General features: G+C 43.4%; 1 protein-coding gene across 5 annotated transcripts in view; it reads right to left on the bottom strand.

Moving 5' to 3' along the window:
* Nucleotides 1-17,527, bottom strand: part of LOC139375446 (mitogen-activated protein kinase kinase kinase kinase 5) — a 98,141-nt gene that overhangs the window by 23,613 nt on the left and 57,001 nt on the right. For 3 of the 5 annotated variants that reach the window (XM_071117236.1, XM_071117237.1, XM_071117240.1), the window contains 6 exons: nt 16,081-16,131; nt 12,567-12,655; nt 9,663-9,704; nt 8,072-8,156; nt 7,854-7,933; nt 3,571-3,631 (listed from right to left, as the gene is read on the bottom strand). In XM_071117236.1, the coding sequence (XP_070973337.1) occupies nt 3,571-3,631; nt 7,854-7,933; nt 8,072-8,156; nt 9,663-9,704; nt 12,567-12,655; nt 16,081-16,131 (408 nt within the window). The remainder of the gene's footprint in view (nt 1-3,570; nt 3,632-7,853; nt 7,934-8,071; nt 8,157-9,662; nt 9,705-12,566; nt 12,656-16,080; nt 16,132-17,527) is intronic. The other 2 variants (XM_071117238.1, XM_071117239.1) reach the window with 1 other exon arrangement.

Below are 17,527 nucleotides of genomic sequence, written 5' to 3'. Positions count from 1 at the left end.
ATGTGAAATGTCAGAATAATAGTAGAGAGAATCAGCTTTTATTTCTTTCATCACATTCCCAGTGGGTCAGAAGTTTACATACACTCAATTAGTATTTGGTAGCATTGCCTTTAAACTGCTTAACTTGGGTCAAACATTTTGGGTAGTCTTCCACAAGCTTCCCACAATAAGTTGGGTGAATTTTGGCCCATTCCACCTGACAGAGCTGGTGTAACTGAGTCAGGCTGGTGGGCCTCCTTGCTCGCACACATTTGTTCAGTTCTGCCCACACATTTTCTATAGGATTGAGGTCAGGTCTTTGCGATGGCCACTCCAATACCGTGGCTTTGTTGCTGTTGTCCTGAAGCCATTTCGCCACAACTTTGGAAGTATGCTTGGGATCATTGTCCATTTGGAAGACCCATTTGCAACCAAGCTTTAACTTCCTGACTGATGTCTTGAGATGCTGCTTCAATAAATCTACATAATTTTCATTCCTCATGACGCCATCTATTTTGAAGTGCACCAGTCCCTCCTGCTGCAAAGCACCCCCACAACATGATACTGCCATCCCCGTGCTTCACGATTGGGATGTTGTTCTTTGGCATGCAAACCTCCCCCTTTTCCTCCAAACATAACGATGGTCATTATGGCCAAACAGTTCTATTTTTGTTTCATCAGACCAGAGGACATTTCTCCAAAAAGTACGATTTTGTCCTCATGTGCAGTTGCAAACCGTAGTCTGGCTTTTTTATGCCGGTTTTGGAGAAGTGGCTTCTTCCTTGCTGAGCGGCCTTTCGGGTTATGTCAATATAGGACTCGTTTTACTGTGGATATAGATACTTTGTACCCGTTTCCTCCAGCATCGTCACAAGGTCCTTTGCTGTTGTTCTGGGATTGATTTGCACTTTTCGCACCAAATTACGTTCATCTCTAAGAGACAGAACGCTTCTCCTTCCTGAGCGGTATGACGGCTGCGTGGTCCCATGGTGTTTATACTTGCGTACTATTGTTTGTACAGATAAACGAGGTACCTTCAGGGGTTTGGGAATTGCTCCCAAGGTTGAACCAGACTTGTGGAGGTCTACAATTTGTTTTCTGAGGTCTTGGCTGATTTCTTTTGATTTTCCCATGATGTCAAGCAAAGAGGCACTGAGTTTGAAGGTGGGCCTTGAAATACATCCACAGGTACACCTCCAATTGACTCAAATTATGTCAATTAGCCTATCAGAAGCTTCTAAAGCCATGACATCATTTTCTGGAATTTTCCAAGCTGTTTAAAGTCAACTTAGTGTATGTAAACTTCTGACCCACTGGAATTGTGATAGTGAATTATAAGTGAAATAATCTGTCTGTAAACAATTGTCAAAACTATAGTTTGTTAACAAGAAATTTGTGGAGTGGTTGAAAAACAAGTTTTAATGACTCCAACCTAAGTGTATGTAAACCTCCGACATCAACTGTACATTGGGACATGCATAAACTAACTACAATGAGTCTTTCTCAGCGAAAGTGGTTCAACTCTACTTTCATGTCTTGCACTATATATACACAAGAGTATGTGGACACCCCTTTAAATTAGTGGATTCGGCCATTTCAGCCACAATCGTTGCTGACAGGTGTATAAAATCGAGCACACAGCCATGCAATCTCCACAAACAAACATTGGCAGTAGAATGGCCTTACTGAAGAGCTCAGTGACATTCCTTTCCAACAAGTCAGTTCATCAAATTTCTGCCCTGCTAGCTCTGCCCCCCCCGGTCAACTGTAAGTGATGTTATTGTGAAGTGGAAACGTCTAGGAGCAACAACAGCTCAGCCGCAAAGTGGTAGGCCACACAAGCTCTCAGAACGGGCCCGCCGAATGCTGAAGCGCGTAAACATATCATCTGTCCTCGGTTGCAACACTCACTACCGTGTTCCAAACAGCCTCTGGAAGCAACGTCAGCACAAGAACTGTTTGTCAGGAGCTTCATGAAATGGGTTTCCATGGCCGAGCAGCCGCACACAAGCCTAAGAAAACCATGTGCAATGCCAAGTGTCGGCTGGAATTGTGTAAAGCTCGCCGCCATTTGGACTCTTAAGCAGTGGAAACGCGTTCTCTGGGGTGATGTATCACGCTTCTACATCTGGCAGTCCGACCAACGAATGAATCTGGGTTTGGCGGATGCCAGGAGAATGGTACCTGGCCCAATGCAGTGCCAACTGTCAAGTTTGGTGGGGGAGGAATTAACGGTCTGTATCTGTCCTGTTTTCCATGGTTTGGGCAAGGCCCCTTAGTTCCAGTGAAGGGAAATCTTAATGCTACAGTATACAATGACATTCTAGATGAATCTGTACATCCAACTTTCTAGCAACAGTTTGGGGAAGACCCTTTCCTGTTTCAGCATGACAATGTCCCTGTGCATAAAGCGAGGTCCATACAGAAATGGTTTGTTGAGATCGGTGTGGAGGAACTTAACTGGCCTGCACAGAACCCTGACCTCAACCCCATCGAACACCTTTGGGATGAATAGGAACCAGGCCTAATCTCCCAAACATCAGTGCATGACCTCACTAATGCTCTTGCGGCTGAATGGAAGCAAGTCCCCGCAGCAATGTTCCAACATCTTATTGGAAAGTCTTCCCAAACAATTGGAGGCTGTTTTTGCAGCAAAGGGGGGGACCAACTCCATATTAAAATGGCCACGATTTTGGAATGAGATGTTAAGACGAGTAGGTGCCCACATACTTTTGGTCATGAGGTGTATCATCGGCCCAAACTATCTACATTTCTACAGCAACCAGGAGTCTTCACAACCACTGGTCAATATAAAACGCCATATTTATTCCACACAGCAGTAGGCCATAAAAGACAGGACTCACAATAATATGCAGTCAAGCACTTCTTATAAAGGGGTTTTAATCCAAAAGCTTCTAAACATCCTGCTACTTCTGCGTCTATAGATAGCTATGAGGTGATTGTATTTACAGTATGGTGTGTAGATGCCAGGTAATGACATTGTTCCTGTGGAATAGTTATGAGGTAATGGTATTTCCAGTCAGATAACAGCAAAACAAAGCTGCAGGTTATCATGGCACCATGTCCAGCAGCTGGTTATCATGTCCAGCAGCTGGTTATCATGGCCAGCAGCTGGTTATCATGTCCAGCAGCTGGCTGTGATTGATACCGCCTCTCAAGACTGCAGTACAGCAGGTTGTTGTTGATACCTGTCCTACGGACTCACCTGACAGAGACATCAGGTTGTTGTTGATACCTGTATCTGTCCTACTGACTCCCCTGACCGAGACAGCAGGTTGTTGTTGATACCTGTCCTACTGACTCCCCTGACCGAGACAGCAGGTTGTTGTTGATACCTGTATCTGTCCTACTGACTCCCCTGACCGAGACAGCAGGTTGTTGTTGATACCTGTATCTGTCCTACTGACTCCCCTGACCGAGACAGCAGGTTGTTGTTGATACCTGTATCTGTCCTACTGACTCCCCTGACCGAGACAGCAGGTTGTTGTTGATACCTGTATCTGTCCTACTGACTCCCCTGACCGAGACAGCAGGTTGTTGTTGATACCTGTATCTGTCCTACTGACTCACCTGACAGAGACATCAGGTTGTTGTTGATGATGTAGAGCCAGGTACACTTCCTGGGGAACAGCTAGAAGGGAAACAGAACACAATAAAGGACATTCAATACTCACCGTTGAAATAGAACAAGTCGGCAGTAGACAGCACACTATTTCACGGATTCAGATCTACAGTAACTAAGAGGTCAAAATGAGTGTAGCCATGTTTATAGCTATATTTATTAAGGATGGGGCATCTTTCGGATTCGTATCTAGCTCCGATACGATACAGGAACGACACAATTTAGTTTGAAACGTAATTTACAAAACAGCTATGACCATAGCCAATGAATATATAGCAAAACTTTGGTCTTTCACCTCCCATCTCCAAATCAAATGGTTTTGACAAGTTTTCTGTACAGAGTGATCTTCCCTTCGGCCATACAGTGTGCCTCACCAAAAGTAATCGCTGTCCTCGTTATGAAATGATCAACTTTGACCCTGTACAGTGGGGAGAACAAGTATTTGATACACTGCCGATTTTGCAGGCTTTCCTACTTACAAAGCATGTAGAGGTCTGTAATTTTTATCAATCGGTACACTTCAACGGTGAGAGACGGAATCTAAAACAAAAATCCAGAAAATCACATTGTATTATTTTTAAGTAATTAATTTGCATTTTATTGCATGACATAAGTATTTGATACATCAGAAAAGCAGAACTTAATATTTGGTACAGAAACCTTTGTTTGCAATTACAGAGATCATACGTTTCCTGTAGTTCTTGACCAGGTTTGCACACACTGCAGCAGGGATTTTGGCTCACTCCTCCATACAGACCTTCTCCAGATCCTTCAGGTTTCGGGGCTGTCGCTGGGCAATACGGACTTTCAGCTCCCTCCAAAGATTTTCTATTGGGTTCAGGTCTGGAGACTGGCTAGGCCACTCCAGGACCTTGAGATGCTTCTTACGGAGCAACTTAGTTGCCCTGGCTGTGTGTTTCGGGTCGTTGTTATGCTGGAAGACCCAGCCACGACCAATCTTCAATGCTCTTACTGAGGGAAGGAGGTTGTTGGCCAAGATCTCGCGATACATGGCCCCATCCATCCTCCCGTCAATACGGTGCAGTCGTCCTGTCCCCTTTACAAAAAAGCATTCCCAAAGAATGATGTTTCCACCTCCATGCTTCACGGTTGGGATGGTGTTCTTGGGGTTGTACTCATCCTTCTTTTTCCTCCAAACATGGCGAGTGGAGTTTAGACCAAAAAGCCCTATTTTTGTCTCATCAGACCAGATGACCTTCCCCAATTCCTCCTCTGGATCATCCAGATGGTCATTGGCAAACTTCAGATGGGCCTGGACATGCGCTGGCTTGAGCAGGGGGACCTTGCATGCGCTGCAGGATTTTAATCCATGACGGCGTAGTGTGTTACTAATGGTTTTCTTTGAGACTGTGGTCCCAGCTCTCTTCAGGTCATTGACCAGGTCCTGCTGTGTATTTCTGGGCTGATCCCTCACCTTCCTCATGATCATTGATGCCCCACGAGGTGAGATCTTGCATGGAGCCCAAGACCGAGGGTGATTTACCGTCATCTTGAACTTCTTCCATTTTCTAATAATTGCGCCAACAGTTGTTGCCTTCTCACCAAGCTGCTTGCCTATTGTCCTATAGCCCATCCCAGCCTTGTGCAGGTCTACAATTTTATCCCTGATGTCCTAACACAGCTCTCTGGTCTTGGCCATTGTGGAGAGGTTGGAGTCTGTTTGATTGAGTGTGTGGACAGGTGTCTTTCATACAGGTAACGAGTTCAAACAGGTGCAGTTAATACAGGTAATGAGTGGAGAACAGGAGGGCTTCTTAAAGAAAAACTAACAGGTCTGTGAGAGCCGGAATTCTTACTGGTTGGTAGGTGATCAAATACTTACGCCATGCAATAAAATGCTAATGAATTACTTAAAAATCATACAATGTGATTTTCAGGATTTTTGATTTTAGATTCCGTCTCTCACAGTTGAAGTGTAACTATGATAAAAATTACAGACCTCTACATGCTTTGTAAGTAGGAAAACCTGCAAAATCGGCAGTGTATCTTGTTCTCCCCACTGTATATCTAAAAATGACCATATATAATACAGAGTATAGAAAACATTAGGAACACCTGCTCTTTCCATGACAGACTGACCAGGTGAATCCAGGTGAAAGCTATAATCCCTTATTTATGTCACTAGTTAAATCCACTTCTATCAGTGTAGATGAAGGGGAGGTGACAGGTTAATTAATAATTTTTTTTAAACAATTGTGAATGTGTGCCATTCAGAGGGTGAATGGGCAAGACAAAATATTGAAGTGCCTTTGAACGGGTTACGGTAGTAGGTGCCAGGCGCACCGGTCAAGAACTGCAACACCGTGGTGGGAAAAGTACAACAGTTTCAAAAAAGATCCCTTAAAGATCCCTTAAAGATCCCTTAAAGATCCCTTAATAGAAATGACTCAAGAAATAACTCAAATGAAAGGCACCCAGTAAAATACTACTTGAGTAAAAGTCTAAAAGTATTTGGTTTTAAATATAAGTATCAAAAGTAAAAAATATAAACCATTTCAAATTCCTTAAATTAAGCAAACCAGGCGGTACAACTTTTTGTATATTTAAAAAATTATTATTGACAGATAGCCAGGGGCACACCAACATAATTTACAAATGAAGCGTTTGTGTTTAGTGAGTCCTTCAGATAAGAGGCAGTAGGGATGACCAGGGTTGTTCTCTTGAATTGGACCATTTTCGTGTCAAATGTAACGAGTACTTTTGGGTGTCAGGGAAAATGTACGGAGTAAAAAGTACATTCATTTTCTTTAGGAATGCAGTGAAGTAAAAGTTAAAGTTGGCAAAAATATAAATAGTGAGGTACAGATACCCCCCCCCAAAAAAACTACTGAAGTTGTAATTTAAAGTATTTTCCACCACTGCTGCAACGCTATAACCTAATTATTATATATTACCGTAAAATATACACTACCGTAAAATATACACTACCGTAAAATACACACTACTGTAAAATACACACTACCGTAAAAACACACACTACCGTAAAATACACACTACCGTAAAATACACACTACCGTAAAATACACACTACCGTAAAATACACACTACCGTAAAATACACACTACCGTTCAAAAGTTTGGGGTCACTTAGAAATGTCCTTGTTTTTGAAAGAAAAAAACGTTCTTTTTTTTTTGTCTACAAAAATAACATCAAATTGATCAGCAATACAGTGTAGACATTGTTAATGTTGTAAATTATTTCTAAGTGACCCCAAACGGTAGTGTAGGTTGTCACCCCAACTAATAAAGCCTAATATCACGCAATCAATTTTACAATGTCAATGCTAAAGGTGGCGTGCAGATGGTCAAGACCGGGAAGAGGCAAGTCCACCTCGCGTTGGTCAGCGCCGCAAAGCTGGGGTACAGCGCGCCGTTTTGACAAGGCTACTGACATCGCCCGGGGTTTTGTCAAGAGAGAACCTGAACCCGATGGGCTGTCTGGGTGAGAAGGAGTTCTCTGACTACCTGTTCAACCATTCTCAGGAGATTGAGCCTCGTAACTGCAAGCAGCCGCCACGATTCGTAAGATTTATTTATATGTATCGGCCCTCAGGGTGATGATCAGTTCTATATCACAAAAAAAAAAAAATGGAGCAGGAAGATGAAAAGCAACGAGAAACATTTTTAAATTGGAATTTCAAATGACTTCAAATGCTCACACAGACTTTTCCCCCCATCCGGTCTAACAAATAATGCCTTATTACCAACGCGTTATTGTAAACACATCGTTCGTGGCCGGTGTTCGCTTGTTTGCAGACTTTTATTTATTGTACAGTTTTGTCCTGCACGCAAAAATGATTTGTAGATCAACGACTGTCAACACCGTTACATGCAGTTAGCACACTGACGGAGAAGACTCATCGGTTATCACAAGAGATGAGGTGACTTCTGAAGGTATGTCAAACCAGCTAAACTTTTTTAGTGAACCGGCGATTCCTAACGGTTTCAAAACATTTTCTGACCGACGCACGCTACATTTGGATCGGTTTTGGGAATACACTTGTATCTTACACATTAGGAATCGGGGACCGATGCGTATCGGGTGAATCGTTCCTTCCCTAATATTTCTTAGTGCTGTGCCTACCACCGTATTAAAGACTACAGACGATAATATGTGTTATCAGTTTGGTCCTATATGTTTACAAGACACAGTGGGTTTTATTAGTGTCAAAGCGAAGTTATCCTCGACATGTTAACCCATGTGTTCCTACCTGTTCCATGGTGGCTTCATGCAGCTCATTCAGGTTGAGGGTATAGATCCCATCCTCCGTCCCAAATATAAGGTATTGGTCTGGAAAACAGTAGAAACATATTGAATTGTCTGTGACACATATTCACTCTAACAAGTGTGTGTGTGTGTGTGTGTGTGTGTGTGTGTGTGTGTGTGTGTGTGTACAGTAGTTTGTGTGTGTGTGTGTGTGTGTGTTACCTTTGGTATCTGGGTGTATCCACGATGTGGCACAGTTGATTTTCAGTGGACAGCCATCAAACACCTTGGAGAAACAGGCTCCCATCTAGAGTAGTGATGACACAAATATCAACAAAACTGGGGATCAGAGAGAGTTCACCACCCAAAGTTGGTCTGGAAGATGGTAACCAGAGACGACATTCTGACCAGAGACAACATTCTGACCAGACCACAGACGACATTCTGACAAGAGACAACATTCTGACCAGACCACAGACGACATTCTGACCAGACCACAGACGACATTCTGACCAGAGACAACATTCTGACCAGACCACAGACGACATTCTGACCAGAGACCACAGACGACATTCTGACCAGAGCAACCACAGACGACATTCTGACCAGAGCAACCACAGACGACATTCTGACCAGAGACAACATTCTGACCAGAGACAACATTCTGACCACAGACGACATTCTGACCAGAGCAACCACAGACGACATTCTGACCAGAGACAACATTCTGACCAGAGCAACCACAGACGACATTCTGACCAGAGACAACATTCTGACCACAGACCACAGACGACATTCTGACCAGAGCAACCACAGACGACATTCTGACCAGAGACAACATTCTGACCACAGACGGCATTCTGACCAGAGCAACCACAGACGACATTCTGACCAGAGACCACAGACGGCATTCTGACCAGAGACCACAGACGACATTCTGACCAGAGCAACCACAGACGACATTCTGACCAGAGCAACCACAGACGACATTCTGACCAGAGCAACCACAGACTACATAAATCATCATATCAATACATCAGACATAGTTTATTAACCCATCCACCAGGAAGGAATGTGTTCTGCTGGGGGTACAATGGAGCTAAATAAATACAAATAATCAAGGACAACAACCACCCGAGCCACTGCCTGTTCCCCCCCGCTATCATCCAGAAGTCGAGGTCAGTACAGGTGCATCAAAGCAGGGACCGAGAGACTGAAAACAGCTTCTATCTCAAGGCCATCAGACTGTTAAACAGCCACCACTAACACAGAGAGGCTGCTGCCTACAGACAGACATGAAATCATTGGACACTAACAAATGGATCCCTGGCCACTTCATTAACCCCACTTCAATAATGATGTTTACATATCCTACATTACTCATCCCAGATGTATATCATGTATTTTATACCATCTATTGCATCTCCTCTATGCCGGTCAGTCATTGCTCATCCATATATTTATATTTACATATTCTTATTCCATCCCTTTACCTAGATTTGTGTGTATTAGGTAGTTGTTGTGGAATTGTTAGATATTACTGCACTGGAGGAACTAGAAGCACAAGCATTTCGCTACACTCGCAATAACATCTGGTAACCACGTGTATGTGACCAATAACATCTGCTAACCATGTGTATGTGACAAAATACAATTTGATCTAGGGACGACAGCAAGTCTGTGTTCCAAAATGGCCCCCTATTCCCTATGTAGTGCTGTACTTCATAGGGCTCTGGTCAAAAGTAGTGCACTGATAAAGGGAATAGGGGTGCTATTTGGGACACAGAGAGACTCGTCCACGTGGGTCACTCACCAGGACTTTAGGAGTGGGTGGCAGGCCGTTGATCGCTGGCTTCTGAGGAGAAACAAATAAACCACACATCAGACTGGAGGACATACGAAGAAAACAACAACTGTTGTTTTGATCCGAGCTGGTTTGCCAAGCACCGTTTTAAAAATGGTAATCTGTTGACTTCAAGCAACCTTTTCTTGTTTTTAAGCAAGTTGTGATTAAAATCCGTTGTGATTTAATTATGTCAATACAACGGTTAGCTAGCGTGGACGAAGTATTGAGTGTTGTGTCGGTACGCTTAGCTAGCTACCGTAGCCTACATTGCATATGGAGTGAGACTGGTTCATGACATTTAATGTTTTTTTTGTTGTTGTCACTCCCGTTGGCTCCCCTACGTAAGGGGCTCGCGCTCTTCGATTGAAGTTGTTGGTCACTGACGAGCATTGCGATACTACAAGTAGAATATGTAGGTTCGGCTCTACCGGGTCGGCACGCAGTAGGGTACCACTTTTATTCTAGCAAGAGAGAAGCACCTGTCAGCAGTCAGATATTCGGTGTGTTTAATGCTTTATAAACCCAACTACTGTCTCTAACCTCAGCACTGTGGGGGGACAGACAGTCGGGCTCTGTTCCAAATGAAAACCTATTCCCTATACATCTGTCCCAAATGGAAACCTATTCCCTATACATCTGTCCCAAATGGAAACCTATTCCCTATACATCTGTCCCAAATGGAAACCTATTCCCTATACATCTGTCCCAAATGGAAACCTATTCCCTATACATCTGTCCCAAATGGAAACCTATTCCCTACATACAGTGGGGCAAAAAGTATTTAGTCAGCCACCAATTGTGCAAGTTCTCCCACTTAAAAAGATGAGGCCTGTAATTTTCATCGTAGGTACACTTCAACTATGACAGACAAAATGAGGGAAAAAAATCCAGAAAATCACATTGTAGGATCTTTTGAATTTATTTGCAAATTATGGTGGAAAATAAGTATTTGGTCAATAACAAAAGTTTCTCAATACTTTGTTATATACCCTTTGTTGGCAATGACAGGGGTCAAACGTTTTCTGTAAGTCTTCACAAGGTTTTCACACACTGTTGCTGGTATTTTGGCCCATTCCTCCATGCAGATCTCCTCTAGAGCAGTGATGTTTTGGGGCTGTTGCTGGGCAACACGGACTTTCAACTCCCTCCAAAGATTTTCTATGGGGTTGAGATCTGGAGACTGGCTAGGCCACTCCAGGACCTTGAAATGTTTCTTACGAAGCCACTCCTTCGTTGCCCGGGCGGTGTGTTTGGGTGTGACGACCCTCCCACTCTGTCTGCCGTATTCTGTCTTTGTTCTTGTTTCCTTATTAGGATGCCGGTGGGCAGAGTTGGGAGGGTCGTCAGCTACATGGGAAACACCTGGGCCAGGTGTGTCCCAGGATAAATAGACCTCTTCCACATTCACGGAGGAGACTCTCTCCATGCAGACACCTTTGTAGATTGTGTTGTGGTTCTTGGTGGCCTTTTGTTTGTTTGTTTGCTTTGGCATCTTTCAACACCCTGCATTATCACATTCATGCATGCAAAACACTCACTTACACTACAGATTACTGATTACACACACCATTGTATATTTTCCTTAGTTGCTTTAGTTAATAAATATATATTTTGTTACTCCTTATCTCCACGTCGTCTCCCTTTGTTACGGGCTTTGAGCCGGTTCGTGACATTGGGATCATTGTCATGCTGAAAGACCCAGCCACGTTTCATCTTCAATGCCCTTGCTGATGGAAGGAGGTTTTCACTCAAAATCTCACGATACATGGCCCCATTCATTCTTTCCTTTACACGGATCAGTCGTCCTTGTACCTTTGCAGAAAAACAGCCCCAAAGCTTGATGTTTCCACCCCCATGCTTCACAGTAGGTATGGTGTTCTTTGGATGCAACTCAGCATTCTTTGTCCTTCAAACACGAGGAGTTGAATTTTTACAAAAAAATTATATTTTGGTTTCATCTGACTATATGACGTTCTCACAATCTTCTTCTGGATCATTCAAATGCTCTCTAGCAAACTTCAGACAGGCCTGGACATGTACTGGCTTAAGCAGGGGGACACGTCTGGCACTGCAGGATTTGAGTCCCTGGCGGCGTGGTGTGTTACTGATGGTAGGCTTTGTTACTTTGGTCCCAGCTCTCTGCAGGTCATTCACTAGGTCCCCCCGTGTGGTTCTGGGATTTTTGCTCACCGTTCTTGTGATCATTTTGACCCCACGGGGTGAGATCTTGCGTGGAGCCCCAGATCGAGGGAGATTAGTGGTCTTGTATGTCTTCCATTTCCTAATAATTGCTCCCACAGTTGATTTCTTCAAACCAAGCTGCTTACCTATTGCAGATTCAGTCTTTCCAGCCTGGTGCAGGTCTACAATTTTGTTTCTGGTGTCCTTTGACAGCTCTTTGGACTTGGCAATAGTGGAGTTTGGAGTGTGACTGTTTGAGGTTGTGGACAGGTGTCTTTTATACTGATAACAAGTTCAAACAGGTGCCATTAATACAGGTAACGAGTGGAGGACAGAGGAGCCTCTTAAAGAAGAAGTTACAGGTCTGTGAGAGCCAGAAACCTTGCTTGTTTGTAGGTGACCAAATACTTATTTTCCACCATAATTTGCAAATAAATTCATTAAAAATCCTACAATGTGATTTTCTGGATTATTTTTCTCATTTTGTCTGTCATAGTTGAAGTGTACCTATGATGAAAATTACAGGCCTCTCATCTTTTTAAGTGGGAGAACTTGCACAATTGTTGGCTGACTAAATACTTTTTGCCCCACTGTATGTTACCTGAGATTATATGACTGTGACATATTTCGATTGCTCTGTCATATACATAGTCACATAGCAAATACAATCACATAGATAAAAAGCCTCACAGGGTAGTCTTTCTTCTCCTTCCTCTGTGGTCGGCTGGGAGGAGTCTTGGGACTGTCCCCGTTCACACCTCCATCAGAGTCTTCAAGTTCTGGGGACAGAGACAAGTTACATTTGATATTTCAGTAATTTAGGCGTTCCGCAGAGCTAGGGGTGAGTGGCAAGAGATAAAAAATAAATGCATTCGGTAAGTATTCAGACCCTTTGACCTTTTCCACATTTTGTTATGTTGCAGCCTTATTCTTAAAATGGATGAATTATTATTATTTTTTTTTAATTGATCAATCTATACACAAAACCTATTTTTCTGCAAATTTATTACGAATAAAACGGATCACATTTACATAAGTATCCAGACCCTTAACTCAGTACTTTGTTGAAGCACCTTTGGCAGCGATTACAGCCTAGAGTCTTCTTGGGTATGACGCTACAAGCTTGGCACACCTGTATTTGGAGAGTTTCTCCCATTATTCTCTGCATATCTTCTCAAGCTCTGTCAGGTTGGCTGGGGAGCGTCGCTGAGCAGTTATTTTCAGGTCTCTTCAGAGATGTTCGATGGGATTCAAGTCCGGGCTCTGGCTGGGCCACACAAGGACATTGAGACTTGACCCGAAGCCACTCCTGCGTTGTCTTGGCTGTGTGCTTAGGGTTGTTGTCCCGTTGGAAGGTGAAACTCTGCAGCAGATTTTCATCAAGTATCTCTGTACTTTGCTCTGTTCATCTTTCCCTCGGCCCTGACTAGTCTCTCAGTCCCTGCCACTGAAAAACAACCCCACAACATGATGCTGCCACCACCATGCTTCACTGTACAAATTGTGCCAGCATTTCTCGAGCCGTGATGCTTAGCATTCAGGCCAAAAAGTCAGAGTGACCATCGGGTTCTTGGTCACCTCCCTGACCAAGGCCCTTCCCTCCCGATTGCTCAGTTTGGCTAGGCGGCCAGCTCAAGGAAGAGTCTTGGTGGTTCCAAACTTCTTCCATTGAAGAATGATGGAGGCCACTGTGTTCTTGGGTACCTTCAATGTTGCAGAACGTTTTTGGTACCCTTCCCCAGATCTGTCCCTCGACGAAATCCTGTCTCGGAGCTTCATTTTTGCTCTGACATGCACTGTCAACTGTGTGACCTTATGTGTGTGCATTCCAAATCATATGTAATCAATTTAATTTACCACAGGTGGATGCCAATCAAGTTGTGGAAACATCTCAAGGATGATCAATGGAAACAGGATGCACTTGAGCTCAATTTGAGTCTCATCGCAAAGGGTCGGAATACTTATGTAAATATAAAAAAGTATCTGTTTTTGTATACATTTGCAAAAATATCTAAAAACCTATTTTCTCTGTCATTATGGGGTATTGTGTTTATATTAATTTATTCATCTAATTTTAGAACAAGGTAAGAAAATATGGAAAAAGGCATCTGAATACTTTCCGAATGTAATTTAAAAAAACAAACAATATTACTAACACCGACAGATTTAAAGAGTTTTAGGCCAAGGGATCCGTGGAATAAGTTTAGAGGGTGTGATACAATGCATTATGGTTGAAATTCATGTTGATAACCCTGGACAACATGACCAGCTAGATCTACTGTCTGAAGAGACCTGAAAATAGCTGTGTAGCAACGCTCCCCATCCAACCTGACAGAGCTTGAGAGGAGCTGCGGAGGAGAACGGGAGACTCACATGGATATTGGTATCCACAGTGCGCCACCAATTGTACATTTTTCAAGTTCTTGTATTTACATTTTCTAACAGAAATGCACTGTAATTTAAGCTTTAAAACTGCAACATTTTCTCTGCCTCGCGGCAAAATGTGTACAATTAGCAGGATATTAGCTTTAAAACTGCAACATTTTCTCTGCCTCGCGGCAAAATGTGTACAATTAGCAGGATATTAGCTTTAAAACTGAAATTCTCTCTCGCCCCGATGCAAATAGGTGGGCTTTTGTTTGTTTGCATCTCACTCAAGTTAAAGGGAGCCCCCTGATGAATTTGCTACCACAAAAGGGATCTCCCTGGCCCCAAATATTTGCATATCAGCATCATTGCAAGCAGGGGGAAGTGGAGGGTTATAGCTAGTCTCTGAGCGTTATACACTACCAAAAGTATGAGGACACCTGCTCGTCAAACATCTCATTCCTAAATCATGGGCATTAATATGGAGTTGGTCCCCCCCCCCCCCCCTTGCTATAACAGCCTCCACTCTTCAAGGAAAGCTTTTCACTAGATGTTTGAACATTGCTGCGGGGGACTTGCTTCTATTCAGCCATGAGAGTTAGTGAGGTCGGGCACTGTTGTTGGGCGATTAGGCCTGGCTTGCAGTCGGCGTTCCAATTCATCCCAAAGGTGTCCGATGGGGGTTGAGGTCAGGGCTGTGTGCAGGCCAGTCAAGTTCTTCCACACCGATCTCGACAAACCATTTCTGTATGAACCTCGCTTTGTGTCATGCTAAAACAGGAAAGGGCCTTCCCCAAACTGTTGCCACCAAGATGGAAAGCACAGAATTCTCTAAGATTTCCCTTCACTGGAACTAAGGGCCTAGCCCGAACCATGAAAAACAGCCCCAGACCATTATTCCTTCTCCACCAACCTTTACAGTTGGCTCTGCTATGGTGCAGGTAGTGTTCTCCTTGGCATCCACCAAACCCAGATTTGTCCGTGGGACTGCCAAGATGTTGAAGTGTGGTTCATCACTCCAGAGAACACGTTTCCACTGCTCCAGAATCCAATGGCGGCGAGCTTTACACCACTCCAGCCGACGCTCGGCATTGTGCATGGTGAGCTTAGGCTTGTGTGCGGCTGCTCGGCCATGGAAACCCATTTCATGAAGCTCCTGAAGAACAGTTCTTGTGCTGCCGTTGCTTCCAGAGGCAGTTTGGAACTCAGTAGTGAGTGTTGCAACCCAGGACAGACTATTATTTTTTACACGCAAAGTGCTTCAGCACTCGCCGGTCCCGTTCTGTGAGCTTGGGTGTCCTACATACTTTAGTATATAGTGTATCTAGCATATAGGATTTTCTCTGAGGGTATTGAACCACTATTGTGAATACAACTACACACACACCGGACTGTTTATTAGGTACACCACCTCCTACATAACAATGGATCGCTCCTACAGACAGCGAGTCACGTGACCGCAGCAGGAAAACAGGTATCAATGCATTCAGTTAATGTTTGATTGAACGTTATAAGTGGGGAAAAACGAGTAACCTAAGAGACTGAACGTGGTATGATCGTCCGTGCCAGGCGAATCCAGTATCTCAGAAATGGCGTCAGCAGCACGAGTCCATCCTGCCCGGTGTCAACGGTACAGGCTGGTGGCTGTTGTGTGGAGGAAATGTTGTCCTGGCACAGTTCAGGCTTCAGCATGGACCAACATCCCTGTGGAAAAATTCAGGCTGTTCTGGCTGGCAAAGCGAGGTCCGATCCGGACACTAGATTAGGTGTACCTAATAAACAGTCCAGTGAATGCATCTACAGTACACCACAAACACAGTTTGATGCAACTTCTTACCTTTGGATATGTTTGAATTACTGACGAAAACGTTGTTTGAATAACTGATAGCTTGGAAGAGAAGAGAGAAGAGATTTTGTTTTTCCTCATTTAGAGAGAGTACCGCTAACCTTAAATCAATTTAACTCTTAGACGTATATGGGAATTGATCTATTTGAATAGGGCTAAATATACATGTTTATCTTACAGAATAAATAAAAGAAAACAGTTTGGAGATTATGGGGAAAGTATTTGACTAATCTGACACCCTTGATTTTACAGTAAATTTACAGTACATTTACAGGACATTTACAGGACATTTACAGGACATTTACAGGACATTTACAGGACATTTACAGGACATTTACAGGACATTTACAGGACATTTACAGGACATTTACAGGACATTTACAGGACATTTTGCCGCATTAGTTGATAATTAAATCTGAAAACACTCTGGATACATTCGGTAACTTGAGACTATTCATGGTAAATTTGGGGTAGGTGCAACAGAAGACAAACTAAAGACAAGTGAGAGGACTAACTGACTGTCTCCAAGTGACCACACACACACACCTCCAAAAGTGTGGACAGTTCCTGCATAATTTCAATACATTTTTATGACTTCAACTATGAAAAAAGGTGCTATTTTAAGCTCTCCAAAAAGCAGAGCTTTTGAGGAACTACAGCAAGCAGACTTGTAGTTGTTTTTAACACAGCCCTGCAGCATCCCTGCCAACAGTTGCTGTTGTTGTTTATGCATTCCAAACTCTTCCCATTATAAATCACAATCTGGATCTGGAGGGCATCATTTCAAAGCGTGTTCTATTGCCAACATGATTTGCTAAGTTACAAAAAATCTGATCTTACAGTGTTAGGTGTTAACTAGGGCAATTCAGAGAAACGTGAACTTAATTTAGGTGAGTGTAGAATAGAGCCAGGAGTGAATTGGGACGCTTGTTCCCTGACGAATATCTTCACAATAGGCTCATTTCTATTCAGAAGGACCCAGGGCATGCCGCTGTGTCATCTTGTAACTGTACCTCAAGCAGTGATAATACACTTTGCCACTATATATGTCTCAAGTGTAAAAGATTTGGAAATGTGAAGTGCACATTTGGTTTGCTTCTATGACGTCAAAGCGACATTTATTATAATCCTCAACGTCTCATCTTTCAAAACACATCGAGTCCTCTTTTAATTTACAGCACTTCGCCTTCACACAGAAAAAAAAAAAGAAAAAGTTGGCCAATTAAGTGGGAGTCCACAACGCCTGTCAGTCAAAACCAATACAGCTCTGTGAAGCCGGAGACCTCTGTGAAGCAGAGACCTCTGTGAAGCCGGAGACCTCTGTGAAGCCGGAGACCTCTCTGAAGTCATGTATAGCACGCTGGAGAGCCGCTGCGTTTCCAATACAATAGATAGATTATTTCCAATTTTCAACCAGTATAGGGGTACGGGTGTAAAG

The sequence above is a fragment of the Oncorhynchus clarkii genome, chromosome 19, assembly GCF_045791955.1.
Source record: "Oncorhynchus clarkii lewisi isolate Uvic-CL-2024 chromosome 19, UVic_Ocla_1.0, whole genome shotgun sequence".
Classification (NCBI taxonomy): Eukaryota; Metazoa; Chordata; class Actinopteri; order Salmoniformes; family Salmonidae; genus Oncorhynchus; species Oncorhynchus clarkii.
Note: the sequence above shows the minus strand (reverse complement) of the source record. Positions and strands in the feature narration are given on the sequence as shown.